Consider the following 17,984-nt stretch of genomic DNA (forward strand, 5'->3'; position numbering starts at 1 on the left):
GGTCCAGCGGAGCAGGGAAGATTCCAATTTCCATCGACCTCCTACTGGTGGTCCACACCTACCCTCACCCAAATCCACCCTCCACTCCTTCCCTCCTTTCAATTATTACAAATTATAAACATAAGGACTTTTATGACTATTTCCATCCTATATTTTATTCTATTTTTACTTGGTTCGAGTACGCATTAAACTCTTAAATTATAGATATTTAATATATTTTATTCTAATTTAATTATATTATTGTAATGAAAGAAAATAATTTACTTAATAGACTCAGAGGATTCAAGTCTCGTATATTCTATTTTAAAAAAAAAATCTATTATTAAAAGTGAATTTTTTCATATAAATCTTAAAATCTACATCCATAAAAACTAAAAAGAGCATAAAATTTCTTGTATATAAGTTTTAATGGTTTAAAAGTAAATGTTTCTCTCTTTAATTTCGCTTTTTTGGAGACAACAAAAAAACACTTTTTAATAATTTACTTCAATTATAATTGTAAATGTGTAAGTATCATATAATTATTTTAAAAAAATAAATAAATATGAAATTTACATAAAAAAATTAATTTTTTATTTATAAATTTTTTTAAAATAATTACACGATAATTACTTTACTACTATAAAAAATATTATTCTTACAAAAAAAAATAAATTTGCTAAATTTAATATTTTTTAAAAAAGTCTTGGAATCTATCGGCCGCGAGCTACGAGACCATACCCCGTAGGAAACCCTGTATTCCCCAAAGTACCCTGGCAACGTTTATCAGATTATGAAAAGGACAAGGACATTATGGTAAGAAAGGACAAACCAAGAAGTTCTTTCAGAGCAGGGAGTCGATAGAGTGGATGAGTATTTCAAAAGAAAGTGTGAGACTCTGACGCAATTATAGCGGCTTTTGATGGGCACAGACCTTTTTTGATTTTTTTTTTTTTTTGAGAGCTATGTTTTCGTTCATGTCGAGTCCTTCTCTGACTCCAATTCAGAACTGAGAGATCCACAATGTTGGACGGACTTCTCGGCCGCGGCTTTGGCTCCAAATGGTTTTTTCTTCTCTATCTATCTATGGCTGTTTTAATGTAAATCTTTTGGGTTCTTGGATTTTGATTTGTTGACTGGATTTTGCTTTTTGTGTATGTGGTTGTAGTAAGTCGTTGGTTAAATTGACCAAGACTCGGATCGATGTGATTCGGAGGAAGAGAAAGGCGACTGAGAAGTTTCTGAAGAAAGACATCGCCGATTTGCTTGCCAATGGCCTCGACATCAATGCTTATCAGAGGGTAATTCTTCGTGCTCTTGACTTTTCATTCTGTTTCGTTCCCTTCATCCGATTGGATCTTTCAAGTCGAGTGTTTTACTGAATCTCGTTCACTGTCATTTTTTGGTTGCCGAGTAAGTTCAGCAGAGGAAGAAATATAGATCCTGGATTTATCAGTTTAATTATTTATAAGAAAAAACAACAGAAAGCAAAAAAGCTCACAACTTATCCTAAATTGTAGATTTTTTGGATGCAAAATCGTCTCTTTGAATATATATGTATATATATATATTTATCCTCTCTAGACTTAAAAATTATTTTTCATTTTGATTTTATTTTCCCCTGCGTAGCAACTTCTATGGTCGAAACAGAGTGTGCTCTTTGTGCTTCATATTGACAAGTAGTTGAAATGCAAGGAGAGAGTCGGCTAACAAAAGCCAAATGAAGATTAACCTTGGTTGAACAGTAATAATACGGACTTTCTTCATAATTTCATGACACTGGTGCAATGGAGTTATCATTGTTTACTATGGAATTGGATTTTAAGCACGGGGGCCCACAAAGGACTCATAACCTGAGCCACTTTCAAAAGAGCTACTGCCTTTTCCTGTTCACTCATGGATTGACCAATTGCAGAAACGCGGCCTCATGTTTCTTTGGACATTAGAAAAGACTCAGAATTCTTGGAGGGAAGTTAGAATTTTATGATTGAGATATAACTTGTTAAGTTGTAAACCCCGTGCAAAGGGTTCAATACAAGTGCATTCCACACCTCTGTTGAAGTGTAAGTCCCACAACTAGTCAAATAAAAAAAAAAAAAAAAAAAGGTCCCATAACTAGTCAAAGTGAGTCTTCAGGCAGAGTGCTGGTGATCCAGAGTCAAACAAATCAATCTAAATATTTTTTCCCTTGTGGTTTTGTAGTCTGTGTTATCTGAAAGAAAATTTTCTCCTGCACCTGCATAGATGGACTATACATTTTCAGCCACTGTAAATCATTCATCAAGAAATCTGGGGATCTCCTGGCTCTCAATCAAATCATTCTGTTCGTTTCCAGATTAAGAGTTTAACTCATTAGCTAAGATCCTGTATCCCATATTCGGATCTGGTTAAGTAATGGTAGGAAGTGGTGCTTTTTGGGACATCAGACTTGGTGGATTTTTCTTTTTTGGATGGATGATTGGGACCTGATTGCACTCGTAGATTGTGCCAGTTGCTCTGTTTTTAAATCTTCTAATAGTTTGTGTTTCCAGAACCTTTGCTCAAAGAACTGTTATTGTTTCTTGCGAGGTGGTGAAACAGGCTGATGGGCTTCTTGTCGAGTTGGTGCTTTCTTTCTGCTATGATTATGTTGAGCTATCATGTGATTTCGTGTTGAAACATCTTTCAATAATCCAAAAACAGAGGTAAGGTTTGATTTTTATTGTTACAGTTTCAGATGAGCTGTTTGCTGGCCTCTAAGCAGAGTCAAAATTCCATGATAACCCAGTATTGTAGTCTAGCTATGCGATACATATGTGTTTAAGATATATTTTATATATGTGAATCCATATTTCAAAATATATTGGGCACATATCAGTGGCTATATTAATATTCAGAAAAACAATTTATGAAAGCCTTTTCTTTTAGTTGGGTAACGCTTTTTTCAAAGGGTTTGCACGCACTTGTATTTTGCATTATTCTAATGTCAAAGGGGTAGAAAACACAGGATAATAGTGTACTATAAATTGCAAATCTATCTCTTTATCATACTCTATATATTTAGTTGTAACGATCCAAGGAAGGCCCAAACTACATTTGGACCCATACTTCAAAATGACTATTCAATGGTATAATTGGAACCCATTGTAATTATTATAAAAAGCAAGAACTTCTCCCTCTCAAACAATGTAGGATCTAATTCATCACCCATACTCACTCAGTACAGATTGTTTGATATTCATCTTAGTGAGTATAGGTGGTGAATGAAATCCCATATTGTGTCTAGGTGGGAAAATTTCTTGCTCTTTATAATGATTTTAAGGGGATTCAATTGTACCATTGACTAGTGTATTTGGAGTATGTGGCTTGGGCCTTGCTTGGGTTGTTACATTAATGCACCATATTGGCTAGAAAATCCACTTCATATGCCAAAATTTGAGGTATGAAATTCTTTTTCATTGACCTTAACTATTAGCTGGTTATCCTTCATCTGATGATAATCACCTATGGAGCTCATCTTGTCCGCATAATACCATTATGTATACTGATAAAAAAATAATAATAATGTATTGTTGACCTATCATGTAACAATTGGACAGCATGGATGACCATTCGAATTGGATGTATGTTTTGTACCATTTGTTATAGGATTATAGATTTAGATGAAATCTAGTGGGTGCATTTTTGTGGGAGCTGGCATATGAAAAAGTCAGGATAGATGCAATATGGCTGCCATTCTTTTAGACGGCTTCCTTTTAATTGGATATTAAATCTTTACGTCTTATTTATATGTATAATTGCTGGGTAATTATACCGTATAATTATTGGGTTGCTTGATCTATTTTTTATTTACTCTTTGCTGCTAAATAAACATAATAGAGTTTTTTATTTTATAGGTAATAAGAAATTTTATTTCAAGTAAATAGGCTTATCACCTGGTATAACATGTTGATTTCATAGGTAAATGTTTATGAATAGTTGAATACCATATATATCCAAAATAAATCCTTTTTGAGATTTGCAATTTTTTCCTAATCCGAATGTATGCTGCCTGGACGTGTTGTACTTTTTCTTGCAAACATAAGGATGCTAATAGGTCCTCTCTCTCTCTCTCTCTGTCACACACACACACACACACACGGTGAACGATTAACTGCCATATGATACCAAGCTATTTAACTTCAACATGTTTATTTTTTAGTAGAAAATTTCCTTTCGAGAAAAGAATGAGAAGTCATCCAATCAGTTTGTTTGGATGCATATCCTCATAGTGAGTTTGGCTTTAATAAATTTCTGGTGGGTCCTGTTCCACTAGACTTACATGTTTAGATATGAGTTATGTCCTACTATTTTGAAGGCTTGGTCTTGAAGGCCAACATGAAAGTGAGTTACAGTTTTTGTTAGTTGATCTTCAGCAATCATACTATTCTTTTCTCTCAAAACATCTTTGTTCAACATTTCTCTTGCTTCACCATCTTCTCTACAGGGAATGCCCTGAGGATTGTAGGGAGGCTGTGTCATCCCTAATGTCTGCTGCTGCAAGATTTTCAGATTTGCCAGAATTACGTGATCTTAGGCAAATATTTCAAGAGAGATATGGGAATTCCCTGGACTTATTTGTGAATCAAGAGGTAATGCTTTATTAACTTACTTTAAATAAAATAATTCAACATTCATAACTGTTCTAGTACTAATTGGTTGAGCTGCTCATATATAGTTTGTTCAGAATTTGACTCCAAAGCCATCTACATTGGAGAAGAAAGTTCAATTAATGCAAGACATAGCACTAGAGTTTTCAATAGTATGGGATTCCAAGGCTTTTGAGAAGAGGATGTCTATGCCCCCCACAAATGTAAAGGTGTGTCCTGCATTCTATCATACTGGATATTAGTCCTATAAAAATAATTTTTCTATGGATATTCTTGATTTCTTTGTTTACCTCAAAAAAAAAAAAAAAATCTATGGATATTACTGGCGGATAGAAATAGAGAGCAGACCTGGGATTGTTAGGATTACTGGGACGACTCATTTACTGAAAAGTATCCTTTTTACCTTTTTTTTTTTTTCAAAAATTTGAAGCCATATTGCTATCCTCAAAATGTCTTCCACACATTTGAATATACTTGCAATTTCTGTGCTTGCTGCAGGTGCAACCTAAAATCTATGGCTCTTTCAACGTCACTGTTGATGAAAATAAGTCATATAGTGGTATGGGAACCATCCCAAGAGGAGAGAAGCCTGATGTTTCATTTAAAGAAAGAAGTGAACTTACTAATGGGCGTGGGTTGTGCAATGGCCATGAGGGTACTGTATTAGAAAGAGAGCTGGACTCTCGGTCTAGACATGAACTTTCTGGTAAGGATTACAAGGGGCCCAATGGCAGAGAACGAACTATCCTAGAAAAGGATGGTTATCATCCTTCATACCAAGGACGGCAAGAGGTTGCCGATATCGGACACGAAGCACGGAATTTTAAAGGTGATGCCACCCCGAAATCTTTTAGATCTGGCACTTCATCTCGAGGAAATCGAGGAAAGCAAGTGGAAGTCATTGATGGTGGACCCAGGTTGCTTATTGGTAGGGAGAATACCTCCCCCAGAAGAGACTACCCAGGACCTTTACTTCATGGTCATCCAGAAATTTCTCATAGTTGTGCAGGACAGCAGTCGAAGGGCAATGGCAAAGAATTGTTAGCTGGTAATAATCATGCTGGTCAACATGATATTACAAACTCAGTGAAGAAATTTGAGGAGGATGTAGTTCACAGTGTGAAGCCCCACTATAATAATGCCATCCCTCCTCCTTATGTTAAGCCTAAAGCAAAGGCTAGCAAATCTGGACACAATTTAGGATCTTCACCTGCTGGTTTTGACAGCAATGTAGCCCTTACTGACCCTCCAACACGCAACAAAGGCAATGAGGGTAGCACTTCAGAGAGGATCCAATTAGGATCATATCATTCTGTCCACGAGAGGCAGGTTGTTGGAACTGCAAGCGTGAATGGTCACGGTCAAGAGAAAGATCAACTTTATCAGGATGGTGTAGCTGGTAACTCAATACCAAAACCAAGATCAGCCCGAAGGAGACACACAAAACCACATCCCGAGTACAATGATGCTGGCTATGTTGAAGATACAGGGCTTGTTGCAAGAAAATCAAGAAGCAAGGCAAGGGACCACTCAAGACGTGGTTTGCAAGTTTTGTTTGATGATGAGCACTGTCAGAAAGATGAAGAGGAAAGGATATTGGACAAACTGCTGATGCAGTATAGTAAGACACCGTCACCTTATGAACCAGGAAGGGTGAGAAAGTCTAAATCTCGTCGGTCACATCAAGTAAGCACTGATGTGAGTGTATCCCCACTGACTAGCAGAGATGTGCATGATGAAAAGCCAGAGATGGTTCCTCCGCCTCGGTCAATTTCTCTACCTCATGAACATAGAGAGCAATCAGAGGCAGCCAAAGTGTTTTCTCGTGCTGCTTCATTTCAGCCTGATAGGTCAAACGCAGCTCGGCATGTGCATCCTAAGCTGCCAGACTATGATGATTTGGCTGCCAGGTTTGCGGCCCTTAAGGGTAGGTAAAGGGGATGAACATGCAGATTCTCTTTATCAGCGCGGGTTCAACCATTCTAAACTTGCCGCTTTTGTTTCCCATCGTGCATTTGGTTCTGGCATAGAAGAAAAGTAGCATGGCTACACTCTTCATAATTGGATCACCTTACAAGCTTGGCTTTGTTGTTGCATTTATGCTACTGAGTATAGCTCTAGTGTATGGCTGGGATTGCTGTTTTCTGAAGTGAATGGATGGACAATTGCATCTATAGTTCACATATTTTGGTACAGGTCCTGACCTATTATTGGTTGTGAGAGTTGTAACAATGCTGTGTAGCTTCAAATACCAGAGATTTTATTGTGTTTCGATAGAGGTTGGGGATTGAGATTGCCTACAAAAAAAAAAAAAAAAAAAAAACGATGCTCAAGAGTTCCACTGTCAAAGGCGAAGACTTGTTTCATGGTTAACTAATTATAATTTCAGTTTCGTTTGAGCTACATTTTTAGTTGCTCTATGGGGTAAATTTTCAATCTTTCGATCTTGTATTAAGTGCTATAAAGCTAATTGCTAATACCAAATTGACCTATATGACCTTAAATTTCAGAAAAATCCCAGTTAGCCCAGCTAAAAAGCATTTTGACATTCCCAGAATCCCGACGTCTGACAACCCCTTTTGAAGATTCATTTTCACTATCAAAGGTTAAACACTGTTGCCCCAAGAAGGCACAGTTCCGGCAAAAATAGCTTCTCACCGTACCATATAGAACATTTCGAGAGACGGATGAGTCTAGAAACGGTTAAAGAAACGGGAAAATGCTAGGTTCTTAAACAAATTATGAAAGATTCTTTTATAACATTTTTTGATGTCTTAGGTCAATTATATATATATTTTAATTATATCTTACGTAATATATTCATTTAGCATATTTGGTTAAGATATCTAAAATTTTATAAACGCACTCTCATCTCGATGAAGTGATATTGTTTATTAATTTTTGATTTTTTTTAAAATAAAAGACAATCTAAATAATAAAAATACTATATTTTATTTAATACAGTAAATGTGAGATGAGAATGTGATATCTTACGTCAATATTTTTTAACATTTGAATGTTTGTTTTGCAACTAAGCCTGAAAACAAACAAAATCCGAAGTTGCAGAAGCTGCACATTAAGGGGGGAAAATCCATGAGGCTGAGTAGCACCACCGTTATTTATATTTGTCAGGAAAATAAAAATTTTTGACACCCGCCGTGCTCTTTTTGCCTACTTTTGATAAGGACGAGTCTTGTTGTTTCCCTTTTGATGATCATAGGGCACCATCTAAGTTTACGGTACTACCTTGGTCCCTTTGTGAGATCCCTGATTTTCTCTTTTAGTTCTCCATTAGTGGACTGTTTAAGGTACTGTTCATTGGCTAACAAAGAGGAGGAAATACTATAGTTGTTGTAGTAAATGATTCAATGCACATATTCCTTGGACAACTTCTGGGACACTCGGTTATTTCACAACAAAAAAAAAGGTAAAATCATGGCAGGTATTTCTCACTGTTCAAGTACTTTGAGTCCCTCCCTGGCTTATTTGTCTGCACTACTTACTGCAAAATCGATTCCCAGGTCATTTGTATGCACTGCTTAATAGTTATATTGCATACAATTAAGTAATCAAAATTTGCTCTTTACCTCTGACACTTCTTACTTCAGTGTTTATTCACTTTGTATTCAATAATCATTGTCTCGCCCATACAGAGTTATGCAAGATGTCTGAAAGTGTTGCAAATTGTTTTCTAATGAGATCTTAAAATGTACACACAACAAATGTTCTTACAGCATGTTTGTGAAGCTTGCATATCAGTCTTGACCTTTGATTAGCCACAATGAATTTCCATCTGATTGAAGTGATGATGTCCGTAAAAGTGATCAAGGAAAACCTGCTATAAGATGGGAGCTGGCAAAATAAGGGAAACGAATATTTCTTCCTGTCAGTATAAATTGTTTGAGATATTCTATATATAAGCACTAACTAATTACATCACCCGCAAGCAAGGTAGCTCGATCACTGACGGATCAAAATAGTGAAGGAGATCTGGACCATTACTTTGACTTCATGTTTTCAAATAATAAATAAAAATGGTGACTGCACAATAACTAATGGTAAGTTCACAAGATTGCAAGCATTACATACAGTTGCAGAGGAAGTACGGGCATCATGCAGAGCAGCAAAACAGTCTTCCTCCACTTTCTTGTGACCTGCCCTGTAACTTCATCCCAGTTGTACGTGAAGGGTTAGCTTTCGCCAGTCTCTTTGCTGCAAAATAGCTCATCTCTATAAGCATGAAAAAGTTCTGGCTAAAACAGGAATCAAATTTAGTTAACAGTTGGTTGATGTCACCATACATGGATAAATGGCAGGGCCATATTAAAAAAAAGTTGTCACCAAAGGATGAAGCCACCATTGGACATAAAGTATCCAATTAAGAAGTTGTTTTGAAGCCATAAGTGACCTTGCCCACCGGATTCTTATTTCTTGAATTTTTTTCCCTTACAGGGTCAAATATTGGGAATGCCATCAATTTGAAGCTTGAGTCAACCCTCGATATTAAATAGAAAAAAGTAGCTAAAGTTACCTATCTCATAGAAGAGCTCGTTCACATTCTGTGCAGTTTTTGCAGATGTTTCAACAAAAGCCATGCCATTTTCTTTAGCATACTGATCACCATCCTGCAACCATTATTACAGAGGATTGAAAAATTTTGTTTTTGGCAATCGCATCAAACAATGGACTCATTTGCAATAATGATCATCGCAACCAACATATAACCTGCTTGAACAATTAACAAATTCTCTCCTTGTCAAATTACAAATGTCAAGGTGCAACCAATGTGCCATTGAGTACACTCAACTACAAACGGTATAAAGATAAGAATATTGGAATGTAACAGTTTAGCTACCTCAGCTGGCACTTTCCTCTTCTCTTCCAAGTCAGCCTTGTTGGCAGCCAAGAACATTATCAAATTTGGATTTCCTGATTTGGTAAAATAAGAAAGCAGATTAGCTTTTGAACTAAATTAACTTGAATAATCGGTTTATGTGCATAAGTGGTCATAATATCAAGTTGAAGGATCCAGCCAACAGATGACCTTAAGTTCGATTTCTAAATTAATTCTTTTTATGGCTTTCATTAAATCCTCTATAACTCGGTCAATTTAAGGGGTGGTCGAACATATAAAAGCCTTGAGATGGAATTTTTTCAGAACTGATAAATACTGTCAAATTGAACCCAAAGGGTCATAACAATAGTGGCACGTCTCTTTTCCATTTTTTCTTTGATAACATATTCACACACACACTCAGTTTTGAAATCCATGACCCCACCCTCCACTTATTTTGCAAGTTGAAGAGGTTTCATTTGAGCTATAATTCATTGGCTATAATGAAAAATTATATAATAACAAAAGTTTATCTTTAAGGTATCACCGAAGCAAAATTGGCCCCTGCATATTGTGAAGAAATCAAAACATGCCATGAACATATTGTAAAATAGAGACTACTATGGTTCCACCACAGAAGAAAATATAGAAGGTTTTAAGTAACACATATAATCTCACTCCTAAAGGAAAGCAATCCCAGGCAATTTATTGTACAGGAAACCACCCATGGATATGGGCATACATACATCCCATCTGGGTGCCACAGGGGCCTCACAAAATGGATAGTCCGGATAAGTGCATCTCAAGAGGGTTAAGGACTTCCATTGCAGGTGATTTGGTCCTGATTTGAAGTATTACAGCTTGCAAATTTCATACACAGATTGATGAAGAGAGAAGAAGCAATAGGGAAAAAAAAAAAAAAAGATTATACAGATATAGTTTTAGTCTCAGCTTGTATGCGTTGAATTCATTATTTTCTGCCAATTACCTTGTCTTTGCAATTCCTGAACCCACTTTTTGGCTCGTACAAATGAATCCTAAAAAATAAGCACATGCATTTAAAGAGTCAGATAGATCCCTAGCTTCAGATTACATAACTCCGACAAGTTCCTTTTTTTCCTAAGAAAGATAATTTAATTGGATATACAATCCAAGGCTCAAAGTAACAAAAGAAGGGGGTGGGGACCCCTATAAACATCCCCTCCAAAAAAACACGTTGCAGGTAAAATGAGAACGAACTGAAAAAAAGTTCTTAATGAAGATTTTGTCGCTCTTACTACTTAAAAAAAGAATTCACAAAATCACAGATAGATCTCAAGATTATAATCAATGTGGGTAACATCAAGAGAGGACACACAGGGCCATCTGAACACCACAATGTTCAAAGAAATGTGCACAAACACTAAAGAGAATTAAGGTAATTGGCTACTAAAGCTTAGAATTGACATTCGAAATCCTGCTTAACTTTAGATCACTACTAACGATATTAGTTGGACACAAGAATGAGGATGTGAGAGGCTAAAAATAAAACTAATTCTTGACGAAATTAACATGTGAAAAGCTAGTAATAAGGTTAGTAGATTCTTGTAAAATAGCTACCATGCTTGTAATGTCATAAACCACAACAGCTGCTGCTGCACCACGATAGTACATAGGAGCCAAACTATGATATCTCTCTTGTCCTGCTGTATCCCATATATCAAATTTAATAGTGGCCTCATTTAGTGACAGGACCTGTGTGAAGAAGGCCGCTCCAATTGTTGATTCCTGCATCTTATACTCATGTTAGAGGTTGTACACTATCATGATTTTGAGGAAGGAAAAAGAGAGTGCAAATAAATAGTAACGAAACAGAAAAGGAACCTGGTACTCAGAAAATTGGCCTTTGACAAATCTCAACACCAAACTTGTTTTTCCGGCTCCCATGTCCCCAAGAAATACCTAGGGTAAAAGCTTGATAAAATCAAAAACAACAAAAGCTTTCTCTTTCGCTAATGATCCATAACCACTACTATCAATTTCGAAATTCTTATCTGTAAAACAACTAATAGCTAATTCAAAATCTTTCTTGCATTTCCGGTGGATAAGCTGGGATCATACCCTCCACGCCACAATACGATTTTAACAATCCATAAATCATATATCATTGGCAACCGAGCTCATGAATTCCACATAATCCGAAAGGCGACGACCAAGAAACAAGAATGTCTCACAAGACGGACGCCGATTTGATGGCAATAATGCATAAAAGCTATCTACGATCCTAAAATCATACAATTCCCTCCTTTCTTCACACAGCTACGTGTAGTATTTAAAACATACGATTTGGCAAATAATTATGTTAATCAGCATCTATATATCTATAACAGGTTGTGTTGTATGAAAAGTCCGTATTCGAAGGTACCCAAAGAAACAAATTTCAGATGCTACATATCAAGTTGTTAAATTCGTGTCTCAAAAATCTTATCTATTTGAAATAAAGTTAAACCCTTTCCATTGTTTGGGCGAATTCTAAGAAAATAAGGAAGACATACCCACCAGCTTGGCTTGTACGTTATGGTTGCCCGTCCTCGCCATTCTCAATCCAAAGTATAAAAAACTCTTCAAGTTTTCAACCAAAGGAGAAGCAGGGCTGCGCGCAGAGAAAGACAGTTTTGAAAGCGAAATCTAAGCGAGCGAAACACCTCTTACTGCTTTCGGAAAGGTATAGAAGACGATAAAAAGGAGATGGAAACTGCTATTAGCGAAGAAGTGTTTCTTGATTCCACGAAAGCTTGGATCAGTCTAAAGTTGTAAACACACGTAGGAGAGCTGTAAATTGGAAATAGTGGAAATGGATTGGTAATAGCGGTTTTAGAATGGGACTGGTAGTTTTGTCCGTTGACTGGTTGGTTTCTGAATTTGTCCATTTTTGTTTTTGAGGTGGTTTTTTCATTTTGCCGGTTCCTCAGTTCTCACTCTTTTTGTCTTCTTGTTCCGCCCACTTTATGTGGCTCAGGTGGATTTATCTTCGATCAAGGTTCTCTTGGTTACAAGTTTTACGTTATTGAGATTTTCTCTTGATTCCAACATATTCTTATCTATAATGATTTTGAATAGAGTTTTATTAGGTATAAATTAAGTCATATATTCATATTAATATTGATTCATTTATATTTAAAATTTAAATTAATATTATTTTTAATAAAATATACTTTTTGACCAATTACATTAAGTTTATATACATATTAGTGCGCAGTTGTACTTACAACTAGATTTTTCCTTTTGAATATATGAATCATATTTAACTCGGTTTAGATAGAAGAAGTGTTTTATTTCATTTTATTTAATTTTATAATTATAATTTTATTAAATTTTCACACAAAATATAATAAATAATTTAATTTTTTTTAAAATCTCAAAATTATAATAATATTAAAAAATAATATTTTATTTAACTTTTAATTTTTATATTAATTTATTTTATCTCAACTCATTATCCAAATGAAAATTATGAGATTAGATAATCATGATCTGCATTTTCTATAATAAAGCCTTTCAGTTTTTCTAATCTAAATGTTTTGATTTTCTCAATTTATGTTTTTTTTATGTGAATTTATTTTAATAGTGTGTACAAGTTCTGAACACTCATTTTTTATATAATTGTTTACTAATTGTAGAAGAAGTTAACTCTTGATGGATAAGTTACATTGATACAATCTATGAAAGACTCTTGTGCTCATGATCTCTTCATTGAAACAAAATTTATATATTTTTCATTGGCATACGAAATAAGAATGTAAGGGGGAGAAAAGACCAAGGTGTTCAACCAGATTCTAGTGATCAAGATGATACAATGCCTTAAGAATCTTTGGGTATATGAAATGTTAGAGTTGATTCTGAAATACTTTTTGAAAATTAAAAAAAAAAGGAATAAAAAAGAAAAAGGAAAAACTATATAGTTTCTAAATATTTCTAGAAACTAATAGGGAAATTATATAAGGTTTGAGTACATATGTTTGGTTGAGAGAAATTTTGAGAATGTTTGAAAATAGATAACTTTTTTTTAGATGAGATATATATATGGGGTTTCATGGAGGTAGATATGAAATTCTATATATATATATATATTATAATGTTTTGCATTGAAATTTGTAAAAATAGATAAATAGAAATGAAAAGTTATTTATACATAATTTTCTAAGAGTATTTTTATTCAGCTCTTCTACGTACAGTCGCTTGATGCAAGCGGTGGGAAGTCGCTGACGACACGTCAGCAGGAAAAAAGAAAAAAAATGTGCAAAATAAAAACGAAGAAAAATCAAAACAGAGCTTCCGGATTTCATCTAGCTTTCAGGTGTTTCTTTCTCATGTTCAATCGTCTATATCTTGTGTGTGTTTCTTCTTCTTCGTGCTCGTTTTAATTGGTTCCATCCCTTTACTAGCATAATGCAGTGCGTCTACTCTAGGTTCCCGTAGGTACTGAAATGGCATTTGAGAGCAAATGCCTGCTTCTAAACTTTGCTGGAGGAGGCAATCCAAATCCCTTGCCACCAACAATGCGAATGTTGGTAATGGGATCTATCTGAGGTCTCAGATTGGAGTTGGAGAATGAGCTTCGTTCTGATGAAACAGAGGCTAGAATTTTAATTTTTTTTTTTAAATCATGACTTTGGAAAGACAAATTATACAACCAACTAAAACATACCCAGATCACAACACAGAATGAAGAAGCAAAACTTACTAAGAAAACTAAAGCAAATCATTCACAGAAAACAGAAAAGAGAAAAAAGAAAGTGGGAATTGAGTTAGTGAAGCTAGCCTCTGTAACCCATCGACACCCATTTTTATCAAGACCCTCCGTGAACATGATTGCTAAGACTGTCTTCGTCACCTCACCTGTGTAACAGCCCGTTAGAAATTCAATTGTGAAATTTCTATTAACTTTAGGAATCTCGTGAAAATCTCATAAGTTTTCACGAATCCATTAATCGTATAGGTTTTTGTCTAACTATATAGTTAGTGTTATTATTTACTATGGTATCATAAGTTTATTTTTGATTATTGGAGATAGTTAGAAGTGTCAAAATATATTATGGTTTGTGCCATTAGAATCGGAGGATTATTTAAAGTCTTATGGCCCAATAATATTTTTTCATATTTTCGGACAAAACGCCTGTTCAAAACTGTAGATATTATTGGATAAAAAGAAATATCTTGAGGTAATTTTCGTGAATATTATTGGGTAAAAATATTTTGAGTTGATAGATATTATTAGATAAAAATATCTTAAGTTGATTTTTTTTTAGATATTATTGGATAGAATATTATAAGATAATCATTTATAGATTTTTTTTGGGTAGGAGAAAACTACACTCAACTCTCAACTCCAGTCTCATCTCTTCCATATCTCATCTATAAGTATCTTCAGCCACCTCTCCCCACGAAATTATCTTCATTTACACTTTCCATTGAAAGAATATCAAACACTCTCTCTCAGACAGCTTTTAGGAGGTCTTTTGTACACCCATTTCGAAACTTTTGTAAGTATTTTATCATAAAGTCTCCTTCATATAAGTTGTTCCTTTTTGAGTCTAGTTTACATGGATATCTTATTTGCCCCATTTGAAGATCATTTGGTCAGTCAAATATTGTGTAAACTATAGAAAGGTCATTCTGGGAGATAAACTGGAGAATATGTTATAGTTTGGAATTTTTGACCAAACTAATGGATAGATATTGATCCAAAATTTTTATGGAGTATTTTTAACATGTATATGTGACTATTGGTTGAGGATTTTTGCATGATTAAAGGTTTTGATGAAATATTTTCTTAGATTTAGAAACTTAGAAATTGGAAGAAGAAAAGCAGTTTCTGTTTTGAGAAAGTTTAACTCTTTGGTGGTCTAAACCTATTCTAATGACTTTGATAATTTTATTGGAGGATCCTAAACATCTTATATACATGTTATATTATTATTTTGAATATAATTGATGTTAGTTTCAAAGATATGAAATTTTATGCAAAGAGATATTCAGATAAGCCAAAGTGTGGATATTCTTGGCTAAATTTATATTTTGGTTAATTTCTAACCATGTGATCTTGAATTAGAAGCTTATATATATTTTAGGACATCTTTTTAAACCATGTAATGGTTTGGTTTGAAGATCATATATTTATAAGTCATAGATCAAGAGATTTATCAAAACTAGTTGAGGAAAAAGTTTCTGTTTTTGGACTAAGTGTAAAACCAAAAACTCCAAATGTTATTTTGTGATTTTGGTGACTTTAGTTTGATGATTTAAAGCATGGTTGATGTTAGGATGATATTATGAATATGTTAGAAGTAAGATTTGATTTTTTGAAATTCTTGGAGATGTTTTGATTTAAGGTCAAAACTTGTGATTCAAGTGCTTGGATCTTTTTACAAAAAAGTTTGGTATTAATTATTAGCTTTTTCTAAATGGATGTTTTAAATATGGTTTTGAACTTAGGATTGTAAGATGTTTGTTGCAAAATTTTGGTTTAAGCATGAGTTTTGAAGTTGGAAGGAATTGCAACAAAAATCAAGGGAAATGGCCTATGGATGTTTCGGCCATAGTGTGTTCTTCATAGTTGTATTTTGTTTTAAATTTTTTTGAATTGATATTTAAATTTAGGACAAAATTTACATGAAAAATGTAAATTTTGGAAACTTTTGGAATTAGTATGCAAAATCCTTAAGTTATGGGTAAAACGGTCATTTTCCCACATGTAGAGAGTAAAATGAAAATTTTACTCTTTAAGTTAGTATTTTTCATATTTCAAATTTTTAGTGATTTAGTTCTAACTTTTAGAATCACTAATTACAGTTCCTCGTGATCGCACTTGAAGTTTTATAAGAAACGCGGAGATCGAGGTAAGTTAGCTTTTAACTTACTAGCAGTCTACTGTGTATGTGTGCTAAGTAAAAGAACTACAGTGTATGTATGTGTGTTATCATATATGTCATGCTATGCCAAGTTATCACGTAATTTTCTATTATACAGAATTTATTCTGTCATCAATTTTTATCTGTTACATAATATATTCTGTTATGTATTACTGTACATTACAAGTACGTCATGCTAAGTATGCCATCTATTACATGTATGTCAAGTCATGTAATATTTACTGTTGCAAATATGTCATGTTAAATATGTTGTCTATTATATGTTATGCCATGTTACGAAATGTTTCTATCTCAAGTTGGTCATGTATTTCAAGTTATATTCAAGTCACGTTATGTTACGTCAGGGCTTCAGTCCTTTTGTATTCCAGTCACGTTTCATCTTGAGTACATTATGTTTGTGTAGAATACATGGGGCCACAACAACTGTGGAGTATGTATTTAATTACAATTGTGATGCGTAGAATACATGGGGCCACAACAACTGTGGAGTATGTATTTTTCATGTTAAGTCAAGTTTGTGTAGAATACATGGGGCCACAACAACTGTGGAGTATGTATTTATACGTATAATACATGGGGCCACAACAACTGTGGAGTATGTATTTTTCATGTTAAGTCAAGTTTGCGTAGAATACATGAGGCCACAACAATTGTGGAGTATGTATTTACACGTAAAATACATGGGGCCACAACAACTGTGGAGTATGTATTTTTCATGTTAATTCAAGTTTTAAAGCAAGTTCATGCTAAGTCAAGTTTCAGATCAAGTTCAGTTCATGTTTCAATTTAAGTTATGTCAATTATGCTATGTTGTACTCCAAGTTATGCTTTAATTACTTATGAATTTGATTATGCATTTATGCTTTTACTGTCATCCATGCATCATTAGCTTGTGTGGAAGTTTTTTGTTAACTTACTGAGATTTGTAATCAAATCTCACTTTGGTAGTCCCAACTACCATTCCCCCGAATGGTAGATCTTGTTACAGGACCTGAAGGAGAATCAGGAGCTGATCAATTAGACACGGTTGACTAAGTGACGGTGCAACATAAATGTTGATATAGTAATTAACGTAAATTACTACTTGTATGATTGAGTTGTATCTCTACTACTTTTTGGATCATAACCATTTTGGACTAGTGTTGTGATCTTAGTTGTTCGATGGATTTTTATGTATGAAGTATGTTTTAAACATTTGGGATATTTTCAATTTGGTGCATAGTATTGCTAAAGAAAAAATTTATCCGCTGCGAATATTGCATATTGTTAGATGCATGTTAGGAATATTGCATCTTATATGTCATGAACGGGGGCATGTAACCTTGTGTTACATGTCTCGACGCTTCAAATGTTCATCCGATCCCAAACGGAATTTGGGGACGTCACAACTTGCACCCAAAATCAAATCTTAACTACCTTTTACACTCAACAAAAGATTAAAAAAAAAAAGACTAAACAAAGAACTCAGATGCGACAAGTATGGAGATTACAGTCCTCAAAACAACAAGGACTTTGGGAAGACCCTTCGGACAAATGAGTTCATCGCCATGCTCTGCTGTGAGGTACTGGACTCCTTCCTTCGCTCCAGATGTGAGTCCCATGGAGCCAACCTTGTCTCCGGCCTCGTCGCGG

General features: G+C 34.5%; 2 protein-coding genes across 4 annotated transcripts; one reads left to right on the plus strand and one right to left on the minus strand.

The window, feature by feature from the left end:
* Positions 1-851: 851 nt before the first annotated feature.
* Positions 852-7,010, plus strand: LOC122305026. The gene is made up of 6 exons (XM_043117291.1): positions 852-1,043; positions 1,148-1,280; positions 2,560-2,663; positions 4,445-4,589; positions 4,676-4,816; positions 5,106-7,010. The coding sequence occupies exons 1-6, from the start codon at positions 1,003-1,005 to the stop codon at positions 6,540-6,542; spliced, it is 2,001 nt and encodes a 666-aa protein (XP_042973225.1). The 5' UTR covers positions 852-1,002; the 3' UTR covers positions 6,543-7,010.
* Positions 7,011-8,210: 1,200 nt separating this feature from the next.
* On the minus strand, positions 8,211-12,321 carry LOC122305028 (ras-related protein RHN1-like). Of its 3 annotated transcripts, none has more exons than XR_006241015.1 (9): positions 11,976-12,321; positions 11,305-11,382; positions 11,041-11,208; positions 10,430-10,478; positions 9,463-9,536; positions 9,139-9,232; positions 8,909-9,052; positions 8,697-8,819; positions 8,211-8,459 (listed from the first exon to the last, which is right to left on the minus strand). XR_006241015.1 is itself a non-coding variant. In XM_043117292.1 (8 exons), the coding sequence occupies exons 1-7, from the start codon at positions 12,016-12,018 to the stop codon at positions 8,719-8,721; spliced, it is 603 nt and encodes a 200-aa protein (XP_042973226.1). In that variant the 5' UTR covers positions 12,019-12,292; the 3' UTR covers positions 8,211-8,459; positions 8,697-8,718. The 3 variants fall into 3 exon arrangements, 1 of the variants encoding a protein (XP_042973226.1); XR_006241014.1 differs by having other exon boundaries at positions 11,980-12,316; XM_043117292.1 differs by lacking the exon at positions 8,909-9,052 and having other exon boundaries at positions 11,980-12,292.
* Between the last annotated feature and the right edge of the window lie 5,663 nt (positions 12,322-17,984).

Source organism: Carya illinoinensis, chromosome 3 (assembly GCF_018687715.1).
Source record: "Carya illinoinensis cultivar Pawnee chromosome 3, C.illinoinensisPawnee_v1, whole genome shotgun sequence".
NCBI classification, from domain to species: domain Eukaryota; kingdom Viridiplantae; phylum Streptophyta; class Magnoliopsida; order Fagales; family Juglandaceae; genus Carya; species Carya illinoinensis.

Excerpts from the sequence above, each read along its gene's own strand:
- LOC122305028 (XM_043117292.1), bottom strand. The coding sequence starts at position 12,018 with ATGGCGAGGACGGGCAACCATAACGTACAAGCCAAGCTG. Across the intron at positions 11,209-11,304 it reads GCCAATTTTCTGAGTACCAG|GAATCAACAATTGGAGCGGC; the intron begins GTTCCTTTTCTG and ends TATAAGATGCAG. Across the intron at positions 8,820-9,138 it reads CGAGCTCTTCTATGAGATAG|CAAAGAGACTGGCGAAAGCT; the intron begins GTAACTTTAGCT and ends GCTATTTTGCAG.
- LOC122305026 (XM_043117291.1), top strand. The coding sequence starts at position 1,003 with ATGTTGGACGGACTTCTCGGCCGCGGCTTTGGCTCCAAATG. Across the intron at positions 1,281-2,559 it reads ACATCAATGCTTATCAGAGG|GCTGATGGGCTTCTTGTCGA; the intron begins GTAATTCTTCGT and ends GTGGTGAAACAG. Across the intron at positions 4,590-4,675 it reads ACTTATTTGTGAATCAAGAG|TTTGTTCAGAATTTGACTCC; the intron begins GTAATGCTTTAT and ends GCTCATATATAG.